Here is a 19,408-nt window from a genome sequence, read left to right on the forward strand (position 1 = left end):
AAGATTTTGCATGAAATAATTAGAGAAAACAAACAAAATAATAATAATAATAATAATAATAATAATAATAATAATAATAATAATAATAATAACGTGATCTATTGAGGAAAGTAATAATGAAACGCGAAAACGCTAAGATATTAGAATTTTGAAAGCACTGCGAAATTAACATAATCAGCACATTTTTCTAATGTGAAAGAGTTCAAAGACATCCAGTTTTCTAACTTTAAAAGCTTTAAGGATAATGTTTTTAGTCAAAATTATGATTATGTGTCCAACTGTTATTAGCTACATTTTTTTATTTCTCTTCTCAAAGATATGATTCGTTTTCCCCAACGAGAAATCTCAACGATATTTCAATTTGTCCAATATGTGCCAGTAAAATGGCAATGCAATATATCAATGAAATACAATTTTTATATTTTTACAACTAATATATTTTCGGTTTGTTAGAAGGCTGGTAGCTACAAAATGAAGCGATTTATTTTTTTAACGACTTTTTTTCTTTTAATAACAAAACGTAACGGATACAGCAGTAAAGTAAAATGAGAACTACTCGTTTCCTGTAAAATATTCATAAATATCATTTGAAATTCTTTCGTGTTTAACATCGTATTTCATAATATTCCCTAATAATTTCTTGTATACTATTCGCTGTATTTTTTATTCTTAGAAAAAAGTTTCGTATTTCATTTAATTGATCATGGTTAATGCTGGCCTTATATTTCATTGAAAGTTTTATAATTCATTACTTAGAAACATATTTGCACAACGCCACAGAATCATTACATTTCATTACATCGGCTTAAGGTTCACATAGGCATATTTTGATCTCCCAAATGTGGGCACCATTTGCTAGAAGGATTTCATTTTAAAGTAAAGGAAATTGGCGATACGACTTCTGAATTTACATATATTGATCATAACTCTTGTCTGGATCTGATATTGTTTACCGTAAATCGTTTACTGTGTTTATTCGTCTGTGCAAAATAATGTCCCTCTGGCAACTAGAAAATATCTCTTTTTTACTGTTACATACATAGTGTTACCAAAACTTCCATTTCAGAATACTTGCTTTCTGAGAAAATAATTATTTGAAATCAATTTCCGCTAAGATAAAATTTTCTCTGCCACGGAAAGTAATGAAGCCTTTCAAAAATGTTTCTCTGGCCGTTATAAAAGATCTTCGACTGTAAAAAACCAACCTAACAATCTTACCATCATCTCATTTCATCTCTCTTTCAGTTGCAGAATTGCTAACAGTATCCACAAATTTAATTTTCAGGTCATTTCTGCAACCGTCATTAAAGTTCTTTTTTAAATTCTTTTAACCCTTTGAGCCAGTTTCCCTTAAAAAGTCCTCCACGAAGGCATCCCTCCCTTACGGCAGATAGCCCTCGAGTGCTTTGCCGTAATCTAATAAACCAAACCAACCAAACTTTTAACCCTTTCGCCGTCCTTTCTTCCGTCCGCGAAAATTTCCCCCCCCAGCAGCCGTCTGTTTTTCGTAGCGTGTAATGTTGTTTTCTCTGTACAACATAACTTTCCATACATGACTTTCGTAGTGGATGAATGTCAATGAATAGTATGTAAAATTATAAGGAAATGAATCATAATGGAAAAATAATAACATCTCTGCTTATTTCTAACAGCAGGATGATTTGATAACATCTGATCCAGGCGGTCCACTCCTCCCATTTTGGTGTTGTAATCTTTTACAATTATTGGTTTTTTTACAGTTCTTTTCCGTGCTCCAACATCAATCATCGAGTTATTATGGACTGTACTCATCAAACGTATACCCTTCTTGTCTTTCCAATTCCCAACCTCATTTTTTCTCTTTCTCTGCTGAGTAGACGTTGAAGCCATCTCTCATTGTCTTGCATCTTATGTAAAATGGCGCGTATATTCATAAAACCCGGGGCAAATTTAATTAGAAATAGAATGCCTGATTAGTGCTACCCTCTAGGAGGTATTAGAACAAACAAAAATAAAAACTCAAACAAGTAAACATTTAGAAAGCGTTTTAAACGTTTAAAAGTTTTAAAATGTAGAAGAACGCTTGAGGCGTATTACGGCCGCCCTGCGGAAGTTTCACTTGAACGCGCTATACGCGGTACGGACGACGAAGAGGTTAAAGATTTGATTTTAATTCTTTTAGAATTTTAGCTTATCATGTCAGTATGGTTTGACGTATATTGGCCAAAGTGAAAGAGCACTAAAATTTCTCATCAGGGAACATGAATTATGTGTTCGAAAAAGAGAAATAAACAAAACTACGGCAGGTAATCATAGTTGGAAACTTAATTATAATTTTTAATTTGGATCTACAAAAATTATCTGTAAAGCTTCTTGGGTTATTAAACTGGATTTTTTAGCCATTTCTCATTAAGGAATTATTTTTCTTCTTTGGTTAATGATATTAATTTTTCAACTTTTTCAAATTTCTGATAACTTTGCTTTTTCACATTTCATCACTATTTCCCTAAGCAGATCTCGTTACATTTATTTACATTTGACTTGTCGTATTTCTTTCCTTATAAAATCTCCTCCGATACCGTTACGCTTCTCCGACTGCTGAAATTCCCTTTCCCCGTTCTAAAATAGGGACCTATATCTCGGGACTTATGTCTGATTGCTCTTGAAACTGATTTCAAAATTTACGCCAAAATAACGTTGCTTTCCTGTCTAATTTGAAAATCTGTGTTCTCTTTAGCATAAAATAAAATAAATAAATGTGGTACTTGTTCCATAAGCCTTCTCGATGTGTAACCTGGAAACAGCCTTTTTTGCAGATAAATAAGGACAAATTTTACTAAAATATTATTGAATTTTTAGAGGGTTGGGGTGCACATGTGTACGCTATATCGGTTAAACGCTATATCGTACTCTATATCGGTTAGACTAAATGCTTGTGTAGGTTAAATACCCTGTCTGCTAAGTGTTCAGTCCGCTAAATGTTCGTGTCTACTAAATATTCTGCTGGCTAAATGTTCGTTTTCTCTAAATGTCCAGTTCATGGTAGCTAAATGTCCTGTCAGCTAACTGTCCGTGCCGGCTAAATGTCCTCTTGGCTAACTGCTATCAACTAAGTATCCGTTACCGATAAAAACGTACCTACATTTTCCTATTCTTTGTAAGGTCAAATGATTTCATATATTGTATATCTGCAGGATAATGTTGAATAGTATTTAAATATTGTTGTAACATTAATTGGGAAACATTTTATTCATAAATCATAATAATGTGCATAGTTCATCGGATGCGAAAGTCATTTGCATACATTAGCATTTTTTATTTAATGTTTTGGAGTGTATAATTCGAAACCAAAATTCATTTATATTTTAGAGTTTAGAATTTAATTATCGCCTCAGAATATGTATCAGAAAAGTAAAATATTTTGCTTCCTTTTTAGAGGTTTACTGCTTTCTTATATCTTAGCTTCAAAGGGTCAGCGAACCATCAACATAGGTTATTACATATTACACAGGATTTGGAGGTAAGAGTTTTCGAAGTAATGCTTCAAACACTTTATTGATTCTTAATTGAAATTGAAATGAGAATTATAAAAACTATTTTTATTTTAAATGTTAAAAAAGGTGTTATTGAGAGTTTTGATGAAAAAGGCCAAAGAAAACAAACCTATAACGTAAAACCTTAATAGAAACACAATATATAAAAATTACACTAGAAATAGCTTTTATTTCTCAAATCCCCTTCACAGTTTAAAAAAATCTGATGTGTACACCACATGACTTCCTTGTACGGAATATTAAATTATACGTATTTTTTCTTACATTTCGTTTAAACTTATTGGATTGAATTAAACCTACTTCGCCGGCATCGCATAAACCACAATAGAATAAATGCATTCTTTAAAATTCACTTTAATTGTTTACCATAACGGCACTCCGGCGCTAGGTTCACTTAACGGTATTATATTTCGTTCATATTATAACTCAGAATGCGCAAAATTCATATCATTTAAAGAATTATCGAATCATTCCCACATGTTCTATTCAAATACTATAATGATGTATAAAAGAATAAAAAGTTAAAGTAATAAAGCTATAACGATGTTTAAAAGAAATTAAGCAAACAAAACAAAAAAGAAACTGTTTTCCACAGACGATTGAGTTCAATTAATTCAGTTCTCACTTCGCAGCAAGTCAAAAATACATAAAAACTCAAAATATCTGTATCAAAAATTACGACGTAAATCTTAAACACTTATTTCCTCGAAAAAATTCCAGAAAGGATTAAGCATGATTTAATTCGCAATAATAAATGAAGGCGTTACCTTTGTTGTTGCGAAACTACGTTTCTCTAAATTGGCAACAAATCCACTACTCTGCTGTTTCAAACAAGGAGGTTCTAACATCCTTGGTTTCAAATGTAAACAAGCATTGGCCGCCATCAAAACCAATTATTAGGCTTAGGGGCACTTAAACAACTTTAAAATTGTTGATAATTCTAAAAATATTGCATACAGATTTACTAGAGGCATAAAATCCTCAACCGGAAGATAAGAACAACATAATTCAATCATTTTTAAAGCAAAACATGTACAATTTACAAACATATAAGAGTAAAGAAACTGAGATCACTGAGCCGGGTAACAGAGTGGATATATATATATATAAATATATTATATACGTTTGGCGAGGCCGATTTCAACCAAAATACGAGGTGCACATCTACATGTTATAGGTGTCCTATATACAAAATTTCAACGTTCTGAGGCTACTCGTTTTTGAGTTATGCGAGATACGTACGTAGGTACGTACATACGTTCGTACAGACGTCGCGAAAAATTCTCTTCAGAATTCATTTTAAAGTAGTTTTATAATTTTTTGGAGGAAAAAAGTTTTTTATTCTGTCCTTACGTACAGATATCACGCAATTTCATCGTTAAATTGCATTCGAAAGAGGTCAAAATGGATATTTTCGTTGAAATAGGCTGCCTGAAATTTTTCGCGATTACAATACTTCCTTTTTACTTCGTACAAGGAAGTAAAAGAATAAAAATTGAATAAGGTACTTAACATTTCTGATTTTCAGTCTTCTCAGATAATAATATGAAGGTTATTTTTTATTAGAAGCATTTTGAAAAATGTGAAATTTTTCTAATTTCATATCTAGTCTACGGTTAACTTAAAATCATAATTAATCCGTGTGCAATTAAAAAGTAGTAATAATAATGTTCATGCATTTTTAAGCAATAAAATCTAGAAAATAAATTTATATGATTATGTAAATTAAACCATTTTCAAAGCTCTCTCCCTCATGCTTCTTCCATGCTGTCTCTTTTTATTTACATTAACTTTATATTTCAATAGGCATCAAAATAAAACAGGAAATTAATGGCTTTAAACATGTTTTATATTTAAGATTGAGCAATTTACTTTTAATGAATGATTTGGCAATGCTTTTGTCTTCCATATTACGTGCAATTAAATTACGTAGTTTTGTGGATTAAAGCAGTTTTCAAATTTAGTATGACATCATTTGTTATCAATGATAATACCTCATGCATTTTTGTCTTCAACTGAAAGTTTTGTGCTACCCTAATGGGAAGTAATTAATTTAAACAATTATTTTTCATATAAAAAGCATTTAATTGATCTAATTTAATTGAGCTAATGAATTTACATATTCATAAACTACTACACAAGATCAGATAAAGTTACTCAATTGTCATGAGAATGGGATTATTTCGCCGTGGCCGTTTCGCCGTCGGGCTGTTTTGCCGTCAGGATGTTTCACCGTCAAGACATATTTTTCTTTACACGAATGTATTATATCTTGTCGTATTATATTAAGATGATTTAGTTTGATAAGTTTGTTTAGTTTAGTAATTTAATTTAATATAATAAAGATTTTATTAAAAAATTTTCTGTGTACAATTTTATACAAATACATCGTTACGCATGACATGTTAATTTTAAAAGGGTAATGTCCTGACAAGATTCCAAAGTAATTTCATTTTCAATTCAGATTTCATAAAAATGTCAATTTCCTGCTTGTATGAGTGATTTCTTTGAACTAGCCGATTAAAATTTTAAGAAATTTTGACGAATCATACAAATATTGTACCCGCATAATTTTAAAATCGGTAATATAACATCTGTTATATCAGAAGTTTAGCCCCAATTCTCTTTGATACCGACATAATTTTCCAACTAACTATGTGTAATTTCTTTATATCTCATGCTTGTAAATATCTATATAATTTAAAAGCAACCTTTTTTAAGTATACAAATGTAAAAGGTAAACAGAAATATTAAACTAAATAAATTTAATACGAGTATAATATGACAAGATAAAATACAATCATGTAAAGAAAAATATGTTTCGACGGCGAAACATCCCGACAGCGAAACGGCCACGGTGAAATGGCGACGTCGAAAAGTCCTAGACTTATTATCATGACTTATCAAGTGTTTATAATGCCCCCAAAGCCGGACATCGCATCGATTGAGGTCTGGGGATCGGGAAGGCCACACATTACGAAAGTGCCGGTTGATAACATGTTCTTCTGTAAAACGACGTTTAAAGACATTCGCAACACACCGTATAATCTGTGTCACAGCTTAATCTTACACAAAGATTGTGCGTGTAAAGAAAGCACTAACGTGCTTCAGAGCGTGAATAATTTCATTCTCTAATAGCTATGCGATCGAAATTCTTTTTAAAATGCGATACTCGTTTTAAAATTTATATGCGGTAATGTTAAATTTATAATAAACAGATAATTATTGAGCATCTTAGCAACTGACAAAACATATTTAAATCTTTAAATATATTTTTTTCAGGATTCTTCCACTAAGCACTGCTGCTATTATGTTCATAATTTTAGTTAGACTGTTCGGTTCTGGACCTGTTTGGCACGAAAGTATTGATGCGTATCTAGAAGACTGCTATAACAACTGGTGGAAAAATCTCATATTTATCAACAATTTCCATAAACCAGAAAACTCGGTTTGTATGCATTAACTTTTTATTTTTCTAAATACGTAAAATGACATGAAAGCTATTCATACATCTGAAAATCTGAAACTTCTCATTCAACCGAAAGCAGCTTTCATCATCCCTTTTTAAATATCCTTCTTAATGTATACAGTTTTAATGTATAACTTCACTACATACAGTGTGACATCTATTAGGAGATAGTATTTTATACTTATTTATTTCCTGTCTTAAACATGAAGTAGAGAATAAGCAAAAGAACATTTATAAATACAAAAACGTAAGTGATGCCATTCACAAAAAGGGTAATGTTATTTTTAATAGTTCGCTGGCTTTTCCGCAACATCCTCCCCACCCTGGTCAACCTCCAGGGGGATGACCAGCTGCACAGGTCGGGTAATGGTATGTCCATTGGTGCGCAGAACACAAGTACGGACTCTTTTGTCGCGGCCAAGGATTAGCTCCTCAACATGGGCCTTCTTCCAGGTGTGGCGAGGTCTAACATCTTCTTGTAGTAGGACAATGTCCCCTTTCCGTATTTTATTTGTTTCAGATGAATTCCGCACTTGATGAAATGTACGCAAGTCCATCAAATATTCCTTTTGCCTTCTTTTCCAAAAGGAGTCCATCAAATGTTGACGATTTTTCCACATATGATTTAAATTTGTTTCAGGATTTGTGGGGCTGGAAGTAATAGTGGTTAATTTCTTTCCTATGAGGAAGTGCGAGGGTGTTAAAGCTTCCTCAGAGTCATCTTTTATTCCATATTCATGGACAATCGGTCTACTGTTAAGAGCGGTTTCAATATCACATAACACAGTGATCAAACCAGCGCCATCCAAAAGAGCCTTACCTAATGTTTTCCGAAGGCATCGCTTAATTGAGCCAATCATTCTTTACCACCATCCTCCCCACCAAGCCGCTCGGCGGGCGATGAATTTCCATTTGATGTTGTGGTGGGCATAAAACTCTTGTGTCTTGGCAGAGGATATAGTATCCCACAATAACTTCAGCTCTTTGTCCGCAGCGCAGAAAGTTGTGGCATTATCTGTGTACACTGTATGAGGAAGTGAACGTCTAGGGACAAAACGTTGTAATGCAAGTAGGAAGACGTCAGTACGCAGATCGGAAACTAATTCTAAGTGGATAGCTCGAGTTGTAGCACATGTGAAGATGACAATGTAGGCTTTTGTAACGGAGTTATTATTTTTTACGTAGAGTAGTCCAGCAAAATCAATTCCGGTAGTTTCGAAAGGAGATGACTTTTGAATTCGCTCAGTTGGTAGTGGAGCTTCTATCTGTTCACTTCTCCTTTGTTTCAGTACTTTACATGGAAGGCAAGTCTTTATCACTTTTTAATGGCTTTTCTTGCTCTTAATATCCAATACTCTGAACGAAGCTGAGAAAGTACAATCCGAACACCGAGATGATGCATTCGTAAATGTGTTTGGCGTATCAGTAGGCTTGTAAAAGGATGAGAACCTTCCAATAATATGGGATGTTTTTCAGCATGAGATAAATCAGAAAATTGTAGTCGACCACCAAGAAGTATAATATTGTTCTTGAAGAAAGAGTTAAATTGTTTTATCCTTGATTTCTTAGGGAGTGATTTTCCTGTCAACAGAGCTTCATATTCTGAAGGAAAGGATTCTTTCTGAACGGTCTGTATCCAATAAATACGAGCTTGATTCAGTTCTGTGGCATGTAACTCACCCACTAACTTTTCTTGTTTCCTACAGTTGTGAATAAAGCGAAGAATCCAAGATGTTACACGTAACAATCGAACGTAAGAACTGTAGTTTCCAGCCTTTATGATTGGTTGAGTAGATACGATGTGAAGGGTCTGAACTTTTTCTTTCTTTGCCTCGAAGTTATGACTGTAATCTTGAGAAATAGTATCAGAATGAGGCCAATATTCTAGAGATTTGACTAACCAACGAGGGCCGTTCCACCAAATTTCCAGGTTTTTTAGTGTTGATGGTGAAACACCTCGAGAAAGTTTGTCAGCTGGATTGTCTTTGCCAGGGCAGTGTCTCCATTGTGAAGGATTGGTATAGGAAATAATTTCTGTTACTCTGTTGCTAACAAAAGTTTTCCATTTGTTGGGGTCACTGCGTATCCACCCTAAGACAACTTGAGAATCACTCCACAATGTTGCATTTGACGAACAGATGTTTGTTTCAGCACAGAAATATTGCAACAATCGGGCTCCCATCAGGGCGGCCAAGAGCTCCAAACGAGGTAAGGTAACTTTCTTTATAGGAGCTAGTTTGTTGCGACTATACACTAAATTCACATTCGATTGGTCACCTTTAAAGGTAACAATGTACAAAACTGAACCATAGGCACGTTCAGATGCGTCACAAAACACATGAATAGCAAAAGGAACATGTGATGAAATCCCTATGCATCGAGGAATTTGAAGGGAGCAAATGTCATCAAGTTCTTTCACAGCTTCATACCATAAAGTTGATAAATTAGCAGGTAGTAATTCATCCCACTTGATTCCAAGAATCCATGTATCTTGGAATACGATTTTCCCAAGAATAGTAAACGGTGAAAAAAGGCCTAAGGGATCATAAAAACTAACAATGCAGCGTAGTATCCATCTCTTTGTAAGTGGTTTGTCTGTAAAAACACAGAGGGAAGTCTTGAATGCATGCTTCAAAGTATCAGAAGTTGTATTCCAGCCAATACCTAAGACAGTTGTTTCCCTTTTGTGAGATTCTTCATGTGTTTGTAGTACATCTTTGAGTTTCAAAGAGTTTGTAGCCAATTTTTCCATAGGCAATTTTATTAGACCCATTAAATTCTTGATCTCGTGATATAGCATTATAATGCGTGATTCAGTTTCCTTACTAGCAAGAAAGTCATCCATATAGAGATGTTTATCTATCATTGGTGCAGCAACTGGAAATTCTGCGATATGTTTTGCAGCCAATTCTCGTGTCGCAGCACAGAGTAAAAACGGACTGCAAGTAAGGCCAAATGGTAAACGAGTAAATCTGTAAACAGTTATTTCATCTGTAAAAGTAGTAGGTTGAGATGAATCAGATTTTAATTTGTACCAGAAAAATTTTGTGACGTCCCTATCTTCTTTATGTAGTGACAACTGTAAAAACGCTTGCTTACCATCACATGTAACAGCGAATTCATGCAATCGAAATCTTAGTAGACAACCCATAGATTCAGGAAAAAGATTCGGGCCAGCTTCCAAGGTATCGTTCAGTGAAATCATTCCTGGAGCATGCGAGGAAGCATCAAACACAATTCTCCACTTGGTTTCAGATTGTGTTTTCTTTCTTACAGTATGATGAGGAAGGTAATATACTGGCTTCTCATTGGATTCATCTATGGAACAAACTTCAACATGCTTTTGTTCAATGTAATTCAGCATGCAGTTGTCTAATTGTGTCTTTAACACATCACTAGATGCAAGTCTTTTTTTTAAGAGAATGAAATCTGTTTTCTGCTATAATTTTGTTTGTAGGCAAAGGTGTGACCAATGGTTTTCTAGGCAGAGACACAATTCTTCGATTGTCTTCAGTGTTGTAAGTTTTGTGAAATTCTGATAAAATTTCTTCATCTCAAGTAGTCATTTTTCGTTTCTGCGCATCTTGTGTCCCTATGGAGTCTAATTCCCAGAAGCGACGTACCTGATCATTTAAACAATCAGTTTTAGCTTGCACACAAACTTGATGGACAGAAGTCTTCTCAGCGATTGTAGTATGTGTTCTTGTTCCACTAAGAACCCATCCAAACACTGACGGTACCATAACAAAAGATTCTGAAAGCTTGATTGGAGCTTCTGTGGAAACAATTTGCCAATAATGATCACCACCAATAAGTATTTCTATGGGCAGTGAAGAGTCATCCGGAGGATCAGCAATTCTCAATCTTTTCTTCTGAGCAAAGTGAACTATTTCTGGTGGAGCAGTAGGATGTGTAGTATAGGAATTGGAGCTTTCAAATGCGGAGATCAAAAATGCTTGGTTGCTCCACAAACTTGAAAGTGACAGTTGAACACATCTACGTTGTTCTTGTGAAGTAAAAGATTCAAATGCTTGAACTGAAAGTGAGGCAGAACTGACAACTTTAAGCTTCACTTTTTCAATGAGGTTTGTGTGAACAAAACTTGCTTGGCTACCACCATCTAAAATGCAACGTGTTAATTTAGTAATGCCTGTGGGGCCAGTAACGTACAGACGAGCAGTTTGCAAATGTGTGAAAATTGTTTTAGGAAAGGTTATGTGATTTACAGCACTGTTAGTCATCCGCAGTTGATTGTTTTCAAAAGGAGGACAAATAGAAACATGATGCCTTTTCTTGCATTTAGTGCACCGTGCAGTATTTTTTCTTGGGCAGTTTGAAACTCTATGACCACGGTTAGTACACAGAAAGCAGCGATTTGAAGTTTTAAGTTTCTGAACACGAGTATCATAGTCTGTAACAGTTTCACAATATTGAGGCCAATGTCCTGTAGTATTACAAAATGAACAAAATGGTGAAATTTTCTTACGTTTGTTTACTGTTTTGGAATTGATATTAAAATTTTCTACAGTTCACTTTACAGTGTGATCAGAAAAAGACGTACCTTTAACTCTTTGTGCTGCAACTACACCTTCCACTTCTTCTGCCAAGAACTGCATCAATCTAGTAATATTACCTTCGTTTAGTTTTTCACGTTTGGCATAGATAATCCAGCGGCAACAAATATCATTGGGGAATGCACGAATAATTTTTGGCACTAGGATTCTACCGTATGCTTCAATATTTTCACCCAGAGCAGTTAAAGCTTGAATTCTTCTGTTACATTCTATGTAAAGATCATTTAGATGCGTAGGAGATGGGTCTTGAATAACATTTAAATGTTCTAAGTAATCTAAGTGTGATTATATAATTAAATCTTTATTTCCATATCTTTCCTTCAACAATTTTTTGTTGTTTCATAGGTGTCTCCTACTACACTAATTCCATCAACAAGGCGTTTAGCTTCACCATCTAAATAACCTCTGAGGAAAACATGTTTATCAATAACAGAAAGATGTGGATTGGCATCTAAAGAAGATTTAAACTGTTCCCTAAAACATTGCCACTGTTCAATTTCTCCTGTAAATGACTGTAGTTTAATTGTTGGCACTTTAACTGTATATGGTTGAGTCATAGGCACTGTAGTAGGAGGGTCGCCAATTGTCATCGCTAAATCATTGGTATCCATATTCGAAGCAGTAACATTATTTGGAGTTGGCGATAATTTATTTTGAATAACTTTTCGTGCTTTGAAAATTGCGGATTCACCAGTATCTATGTAGTTTTCACACTGCAAAGTATCATATTATCGTCAGATTATTCATCGTCAAAGAGGAAGTTGTGAATTTCGTTAGCTATTAGTTTCATATCATTTAAAGCAGTTGTTAAGCGATTACAAATATATTCAACTTTCTCAATTGGGAAATCATCGTTCAAAGTATCAATTTCAGTAGAAAAGCAAGAAACATTACTTCGCACGGCTTTCCGCTTTCGTTTCAGTTGCGTCATTTTGTCTACAGCTTCACCGGTCGGCGCCATTGCCAGAATAGTAGAAAAGAACAAAAACAAAACTAAGTTTTAATGTCGGAAGTAAAATATTTCAGCAAGAATAATCCAACAGTAGGAAGTATAAGTTCAAGGTCCCGTTTCGTAAATGGTTTTTCTCGGCACCAGATATTAGGAGATAGTATTTTATACTTATTTATTTCCTATCATAAACATGAAGTATAGAACAAGCAAAAGAACATTTATAAATACAAAAAATTAAGTGATGCCATTCACAAAAAGGGTAATGTTATTTTTAATAGTTCGCTGGCTTTGCCGCAACAACATCTCTTACTTCAGTATCCCGTACTCAGTCCAGCGGAAAAGTCGCCGAAACTGGTAGTTTGGTACGGATTCGAATCGCCAGCGAACGCGCTCGCATCATGGCCGTTTTTGTGGTTTTCTTCACGTTTTTTTTAATGGCTGGTACTTACCTTTAACGGCATTTTCGTCACGTGTATTGTATATACGAACATACGAACGTGATTCACTGAAGAAATCCTTGCCACGAAGGCTTCCCTCTCCTTCCAGCAGATAGCTTCGAGTGCTTTATGACAACTAAACAAACTAAACTTATGGGTCACTTCAGCTTACGAGCCCAAGGTACGTCAATTAAGAGATCCAGTATTTTAGGAACTTGTCTTGATAGTTAAACATTCATTTATTCTATTCTTAATTATTATGTTTTTCCCATCGTCCATCTATTCTGTTCAATTATAAAACATCACTGAGAGTTTAAAAACAAGACTTTGCCTAAGGAGCGTTTGAAAAATATCATATAACTCCATCGATTTCCTCAATCGAAATTTCAGCTCAAAAATCTTATATGATTCCCAAGATTCCCAATAATTCCCGTAAAATTTCCAATATTATTTGAATGCTTCTTATTACACATGTATTGAACTGTAATGGAGAATACGTCTGAAAGATAAATTGTGCAAGTTTGCAGGAGGTTTTTGACGAGCATAAAAAATGTGTGAAATTTATAATAATAAATACAGTGAACCTATGTATTTTCGACTCGAAACAGAATTAGATAAAAATAAAGTAGTGTGGGCATTTTGCCCTGTAAAAAGATCTTCAGATTAGTTAAATCAGATTAATTAAAAACTACGGGGCAGTATATCCAGACGCATTTCGCGTTGCCATTCAGAAGCAGAGAAATGTGTCTATTTTAACCAAAACAACTTTAATATACATCAATTGAGCCTAACAAAGCCATCCATCTTGCTTTGCAAGACTCTAAGTTCTTCCAAAAAGGGACCTATCGTTCAATTTGATTGCAGATTGTAGTATTGAAGAAAACGTATGAGAGGGATTTCACTATTCGTATACAGAGGTCATGTGTAGATAAATGTAAAAATCGATAAATGTATAAAAATAGTTTTTGATACAGAAAAAAAAAAAAACGAAATCCAAATCGTCCCAGTACGAAGTCCACAAATTTCTAAATAATTGTGTCTGTAAAGAAAATTTAAATCATTCATGCACATGATTCAAAATAATTCAGATGAAGAATTTCTTAATATGTTTCGTAATTATAAGAGAGTTCAAATAACAGGAATCAGCTAATTTTTATAAATTTGAGGTACAGTTTCAAAGGTTCGACTATAGAGTCTTCTTCCTCAGGTGCATAAGTAAAAATAATGAAAGAAAAGCTTATGCTTACTTGATACCAGTGAAAACAATAGACTAGAAAATTCGAGAAAGTTCCATCAAAAATGAAAACACAGTTATTGATGAAAAAAATGACAAGTGGCTGGTTGTTACATTTGTTCCAAATGGCCGCTGGGTTTGGCTAAGTAGAACTAATTCCTACGATTTTCAAATATCGTATATACAACTGATTATTTTGTTTTTATTGACGGGCACCATTGAAGAATCTCTCCACCATAATCTGGTAGAAACAGTAGAATCAGAAGAAGTTGAAGTACCGTGATTTATTTGAAAACTGACAACTTCAATCGATTTTATTTTATTCTTATTATTTTCATAATATTGCTTGCAATCTTTCCTCTTTACAGCTAAACATTCTTTATTATGTTCTTACAATTAATCTTTCTTTAACTTTTCTGTTTATTTATTATGATGTTTTATTAGTGCATCGTTATTATTCGATATTTTATATTTATTTTTGTACAACTAAAATCAGTACGTCGCTGTCAGAACTGTTCACCTTCGACTCCAACATAGAACTGAAGTGTTATAATCTAACTGAACGCGCAGTTGTGACGTCATCAAAATATTGTGATTTTTGCCTAATATTGAGACTCTGTTGTGGCTCAACTACAATTCCAATTTTCAATTATGTTACCTGATTTGTAAAAGTCTCCTTTAATTATCAAATAAACCATAAACGAAAACTCTAGCTTCGGAAGTGATTGAGATATAAGTATACTACTAAGACACGTTTTGCGTATTTTTTTTAAATATTTTTTGCGTCCAAGATCGTCATTGAGTTACGCAGTTCTACGTCATTGAGGGACACAATTCTGGAAATAACTATGAAATAATTTTTATAAAATCTGAGGGTATATTCAGATTTTAATTTGGATTATTAACTAGAAGTAAAAGAGTTTTTTTATGAATGTGAAATAAATCTATTTTCGAACGGAAAATGAATTTTTGAGTAATTTTGTCTGCAGAAAAGTGGAATGATTTTTTTCAACAACAATATTAAGAAACAGAAGACTTATATGTTTCTTTTATTTTCCTAACATAAGCTTCATATTCCTCAGCGAAGTTTTAAAGCTCTGATAGTTTGACGAACGTATATTAAACCACACTGGCAAAGAATACTGTATCTAAGAGTTTATATCCGGAGGGATATCTTTAAGCCTAGCCTAGAGCTGTGAGTTTTATTGATATATAGAAGAAAATACAAAATAACAGTTAACATTTTCTAAAATGCATGTAATTTTATAGCTAATAGAGGGAAAGAAAGATGGTTTTATAACTAATGGGGGGAAAGGGGAAGAGAAGGGTTTCATACTGTTAACTGACTTAATTTTGTAATTATCTGATTGCAATTTATTTTATCTATCAATAAAATCGTTATCTCAAATTACATAGCTTCGCATGTACTTATAACAGTTCATTTCAGTTGTTGGCAATTATTAAAGTGCAAATTATGCAAAGCAACTTTTCAACAGATAAATAAGCGTAGAGAATGTTGTAGAGCAAGACCTCTTATCTGTACAATAAACCATTGCACTGGAGCTGTTTATTCACTAAAGCTCATTGTTATTTAACACAAAACTCACGTGTTATTTAACATAAATTTCAAAAGTGAAATTTAAGGGGACAATCAAATATCCAAAAGATAGGGTTGTAAATTTTAATCTATTATAGGCACTATTCAGCACAGAATGATTATAAGGTACCATTTGAGAACCTAATATGGTAGGTAAGCAGTCGGATGACTGACGCAGGGCTACTTTAATCTTTTCCGCGGTGCAATGGGTCCAGATCCTCGGTTCTTGGATGACAATGCACAAATACATAGCATAACTAATGTATCCGAGACCATGAAATAGGAAGATAATAGTGCATGCTATGGATCATTAATCACGATTTGTAAATAAATTTTTAATAACATTTTTATCTAATACAATATTTTTTATTATCCAGCCATTGACATGTAAATAATATCCCTATTTTTTTCTCTAGTGTCTTCCTCATACGTGGTATATTGCATGTGACATGCAGATGTATATAGCTGCTCTTATTATACTGTTACCGCTTTTGAAGTAAGTACTCAATTTTTCGCAACCCATAATAATTCTCATGCGCATTTAACGACTTCTTTTTTCTCGCACTATTATATTTCATAAATGCTTGGTACGAACATAAATCAAAATTAAATTCGTTGTTTAATATTTGATGAAGTCAAATAAATCAATGTTAAAATTATAATTAATAGTTATAATTAATTAGTTATTTAATTGTATTAATTATTTTGTAAATAAATCCATATAAAAAATTCTCTATTATAAATTGTTGAGAAAATAAAATTTAAGTTAAGGTGAAAATATTTAACACAAATTTCTTTTAAAAAAGGCAGAAAAGGTAACATAAAATGGGAAGACGTGAAAAAAAATTAAACTGCAAAGATATAGTATGAACAAAAGCAAATAAAAAGGTCCACACATCGTGTAAAATATTGCAATAGTTTTAGGTTAAGTTAATAAGACAGCAGAGTTTCAAAAAATATTTTATAAAATGCTCAGATAAATCTTGTAGAATTCATATTTGTCTATTTCATATATGCAGATCATCTTGATCATCTACATAAATAATTTTGTCATAAATATTTCAGTATTACATGCATAAATGTAAGATAGGAATACTATTTATTATATACGTAATTAAAACTGAGGTACACATAAAGAACAAGAAAATTACGGGACGTAAAGGACAGTAAATATACTGTTACGAATTTTGTGTACATAATACATTTTTTATTTAAATAATTTTAGCGAAATTGCATGTGAACTGTAATATCTCTTAAACGATGTAACATGAAAGGCTCCAGAATGTGGGCATCGCCGGTAGAATAGGGTTAGAGAAGTAAATCCATTTAACATTGAGGTAAATGTCTCACCAATCGCCAAGTTGGCGTTCGTTTTAACAACTAATTTTTATCACCGAAGATGATGAGAAATCGTCCAAATTCGCCAGACTTGTTAACTTTTGGCGACATTTTGGTCTGAACTGTAACTGGTCGGAACTATAACTGCAACTGTATCCGTCTCTATGTAGCTGTAACCGTATGCTATCCAGCAATTTTGGAAATCGAAGGTACTGGACCTTGATAAACTAGTAAAAATATAATAAATTATGACGGTTAAATAAATAAATAAAATGCTTATTTTTTAAAAAAACTAATTAATATTAAAATTAATATAAACTCTTTAATTTATTTACTTATTTATTTTTGCTGATATGTTCTCGCAATGTTTGGATTTATGATTTTATCTGATGCTGTTTTTTGAATAATTAAATGAATATGTTGGAAACCGCAGTAGATGATGTTACTTTAGTTAATATATAATTTTGCCTGATATTATATGTATTTGGATCTTATGTGTCTTTTGTTTTTGTGTCTCAAAGTAGAGGCTAACATATTGCTTCCCATGTTAAAAAAATTAATTTTAAAATTTTAAAATTTTAGTTTCCCTGTCATATTAAAAGTTAGCTTCTAAACTAGACTTATACTGTTAAGTGACTGGACCCCCAATATTTATATTTTTATAATTAATTTTCTCTCACCTTCACATCTATTCAGCTTTACAAAACACACTCATTACACACACCTGGAAGACTCTGTTTAATGTAAATGATAACAACTTCCTCCCCTTTTTGACTACACTCATGGACACAATCGTTGTTTTTTTTTAAAGAAAATTCTCTTATTTTCTTTCCTTTTCCTTCTATAAGCCCTTTAAAAAAAATATTAATATAATTTTTTTTTCTCTCCATTACTTTTGGACCTTTTATTTTATTTTGTCCCATCTTTTCTTCCTGGCCTTTCGAACTCGTATAAAATATACAAAGTTCTTTTTTACTCTCCTCTGAAATACGAAAATGCCCCCCTCTCTATATACCTTTCCTTCGCATCTATATTTGATTTTTCGCCCATCGGTGCAGAAAGACTTAGCGGGTGCAACAAAAGGCATCTGTGTACTTTGTCTGTCTGAAGGTACTGGACATTTCTCGGCGGAAGATGAAAAACTATAATGAGACCGTAGAAAGCAACAGTTTCCAGTCGAGTTTACAATATTGAGAGATCAGCAGGCGAGCTCCACTTTTAGATGCGTTTTGCATTATGTTCAACGTTCTCAACAGCTTGAAGTGGCAACGACTGATTGTGCTCTGTCATACTGAGAAGTTGTATGAGAACGTTTGCATGAAAAGCTTCAGAATTGTGAAGCGTTTTTAGAAAAATAAATTTCGTCAAGCTGTCATTGATTTTACATGCATTCAATCCATTATGAACCCGTGCACACACTTAATAATATTATACATATATTATGTTTATGAGCTAACAGTTATGGTTTATGAGCTAACAGTTATTTTACCTTTATTTCCTGCAGTAAATCTCCTGACTTTATTGAGCCCTTCAATGTAAAAACCCGTCTGAAATGTCATATTTAGATTTATACTTGTAAATGGCCTGTGAAAGAACATTCTTCTTATTTCCTTCCAAAACAGGAGAGTTATGTATACAGTCGAGAGAATCTGTTTCAAAGGCAGTCTTTCCATAACAATATTTAATATTTTTACTAAAGGCTATTTGAAAATACTGTTGAGTCATTAGGGTTCTTAATGTTGGAGACGTGAAGAATGTGCAATGCCTTCTCCAGGACCCGAACACGCGTATGCTGCCAATAACGCCACCAATGTGGGAGAAATATATCTTATATACTCCCCCTTTTAAAAGGGGATTGGGGATAAAGGGTCTGAACTACTAAATCCTGGTGGCGAAGAATTATCGTCCTCCAACTTTTAGTTCGACTTGTAGAGTTCCACTTGTAGAGTCATTAGGGTATATTGAAGCAAGAGACGTGAAAAATGTGCAATGCTCTTGAACCCTGGACCGAGATTCGAACCCTAGACATCTCGAATACGCGTCGGGTATGCTTTCAGTTACTCCACGAAGTTCCACATTCATGCGGAAAGGAGTGATAAATTACCTTATCATACATGAGAAATTTTCCATGATAATTGGTTATTTGCGAAATGAGATAGTCTATTGTTATAACTTTTGATCCGAATCTTTGGAAAGATCTTGTCAGAGAACCTTTTTAGTTCACCTTATAAGGTATTTCTCTCTCCTTCGTAGTGTAGTGGTCAGCACGCTTGA

General features: G+C 33.4%; 1 protein-coding gene across 1 annotated transcript in view; it reads left to right on the plus strand.

Annotated features, from left to right (window-relative positions):
* LOC118186240 (nose resistant to fluoxetine protein 6-like) overlaps positions 1-19,408 on the plus strand; it is a 90,054-nt gene that overhangs the window by 39,204 nt on the left and 31,442 nt on the right. Inside the window, exons 8-10 of the mRNA XM_085824253.1 lie at positions 3,416-3,499; positions 6,816-6,981; positions 16,213-16,292. Coding sequence (XP_085680379.1) covers positions 3,416-3,499; positions 6,816-6,981; positions 16,213-16,292 — 330 coding nt within the window. The remainder of the gene's footprint in view (positions 1-3,415; positions 3,500-6,815; positions 6,982-16,212; positions 16,293-19,408) is intronic.

Source organism: Stegodyphus dumicola, chromosome 9 (genome assembly GCF_044657685.1).
Source record: "Stegodyphus dumicola isolate Sdum_Otavi_A_Nest chromosome 9, ASM4465768v1".
NCBI lineage: Eukaryota > Metazoa > Arthropoda > Arachnida > Araneae > Eresidae > Stegodyphus > Stegodyphus dumicola.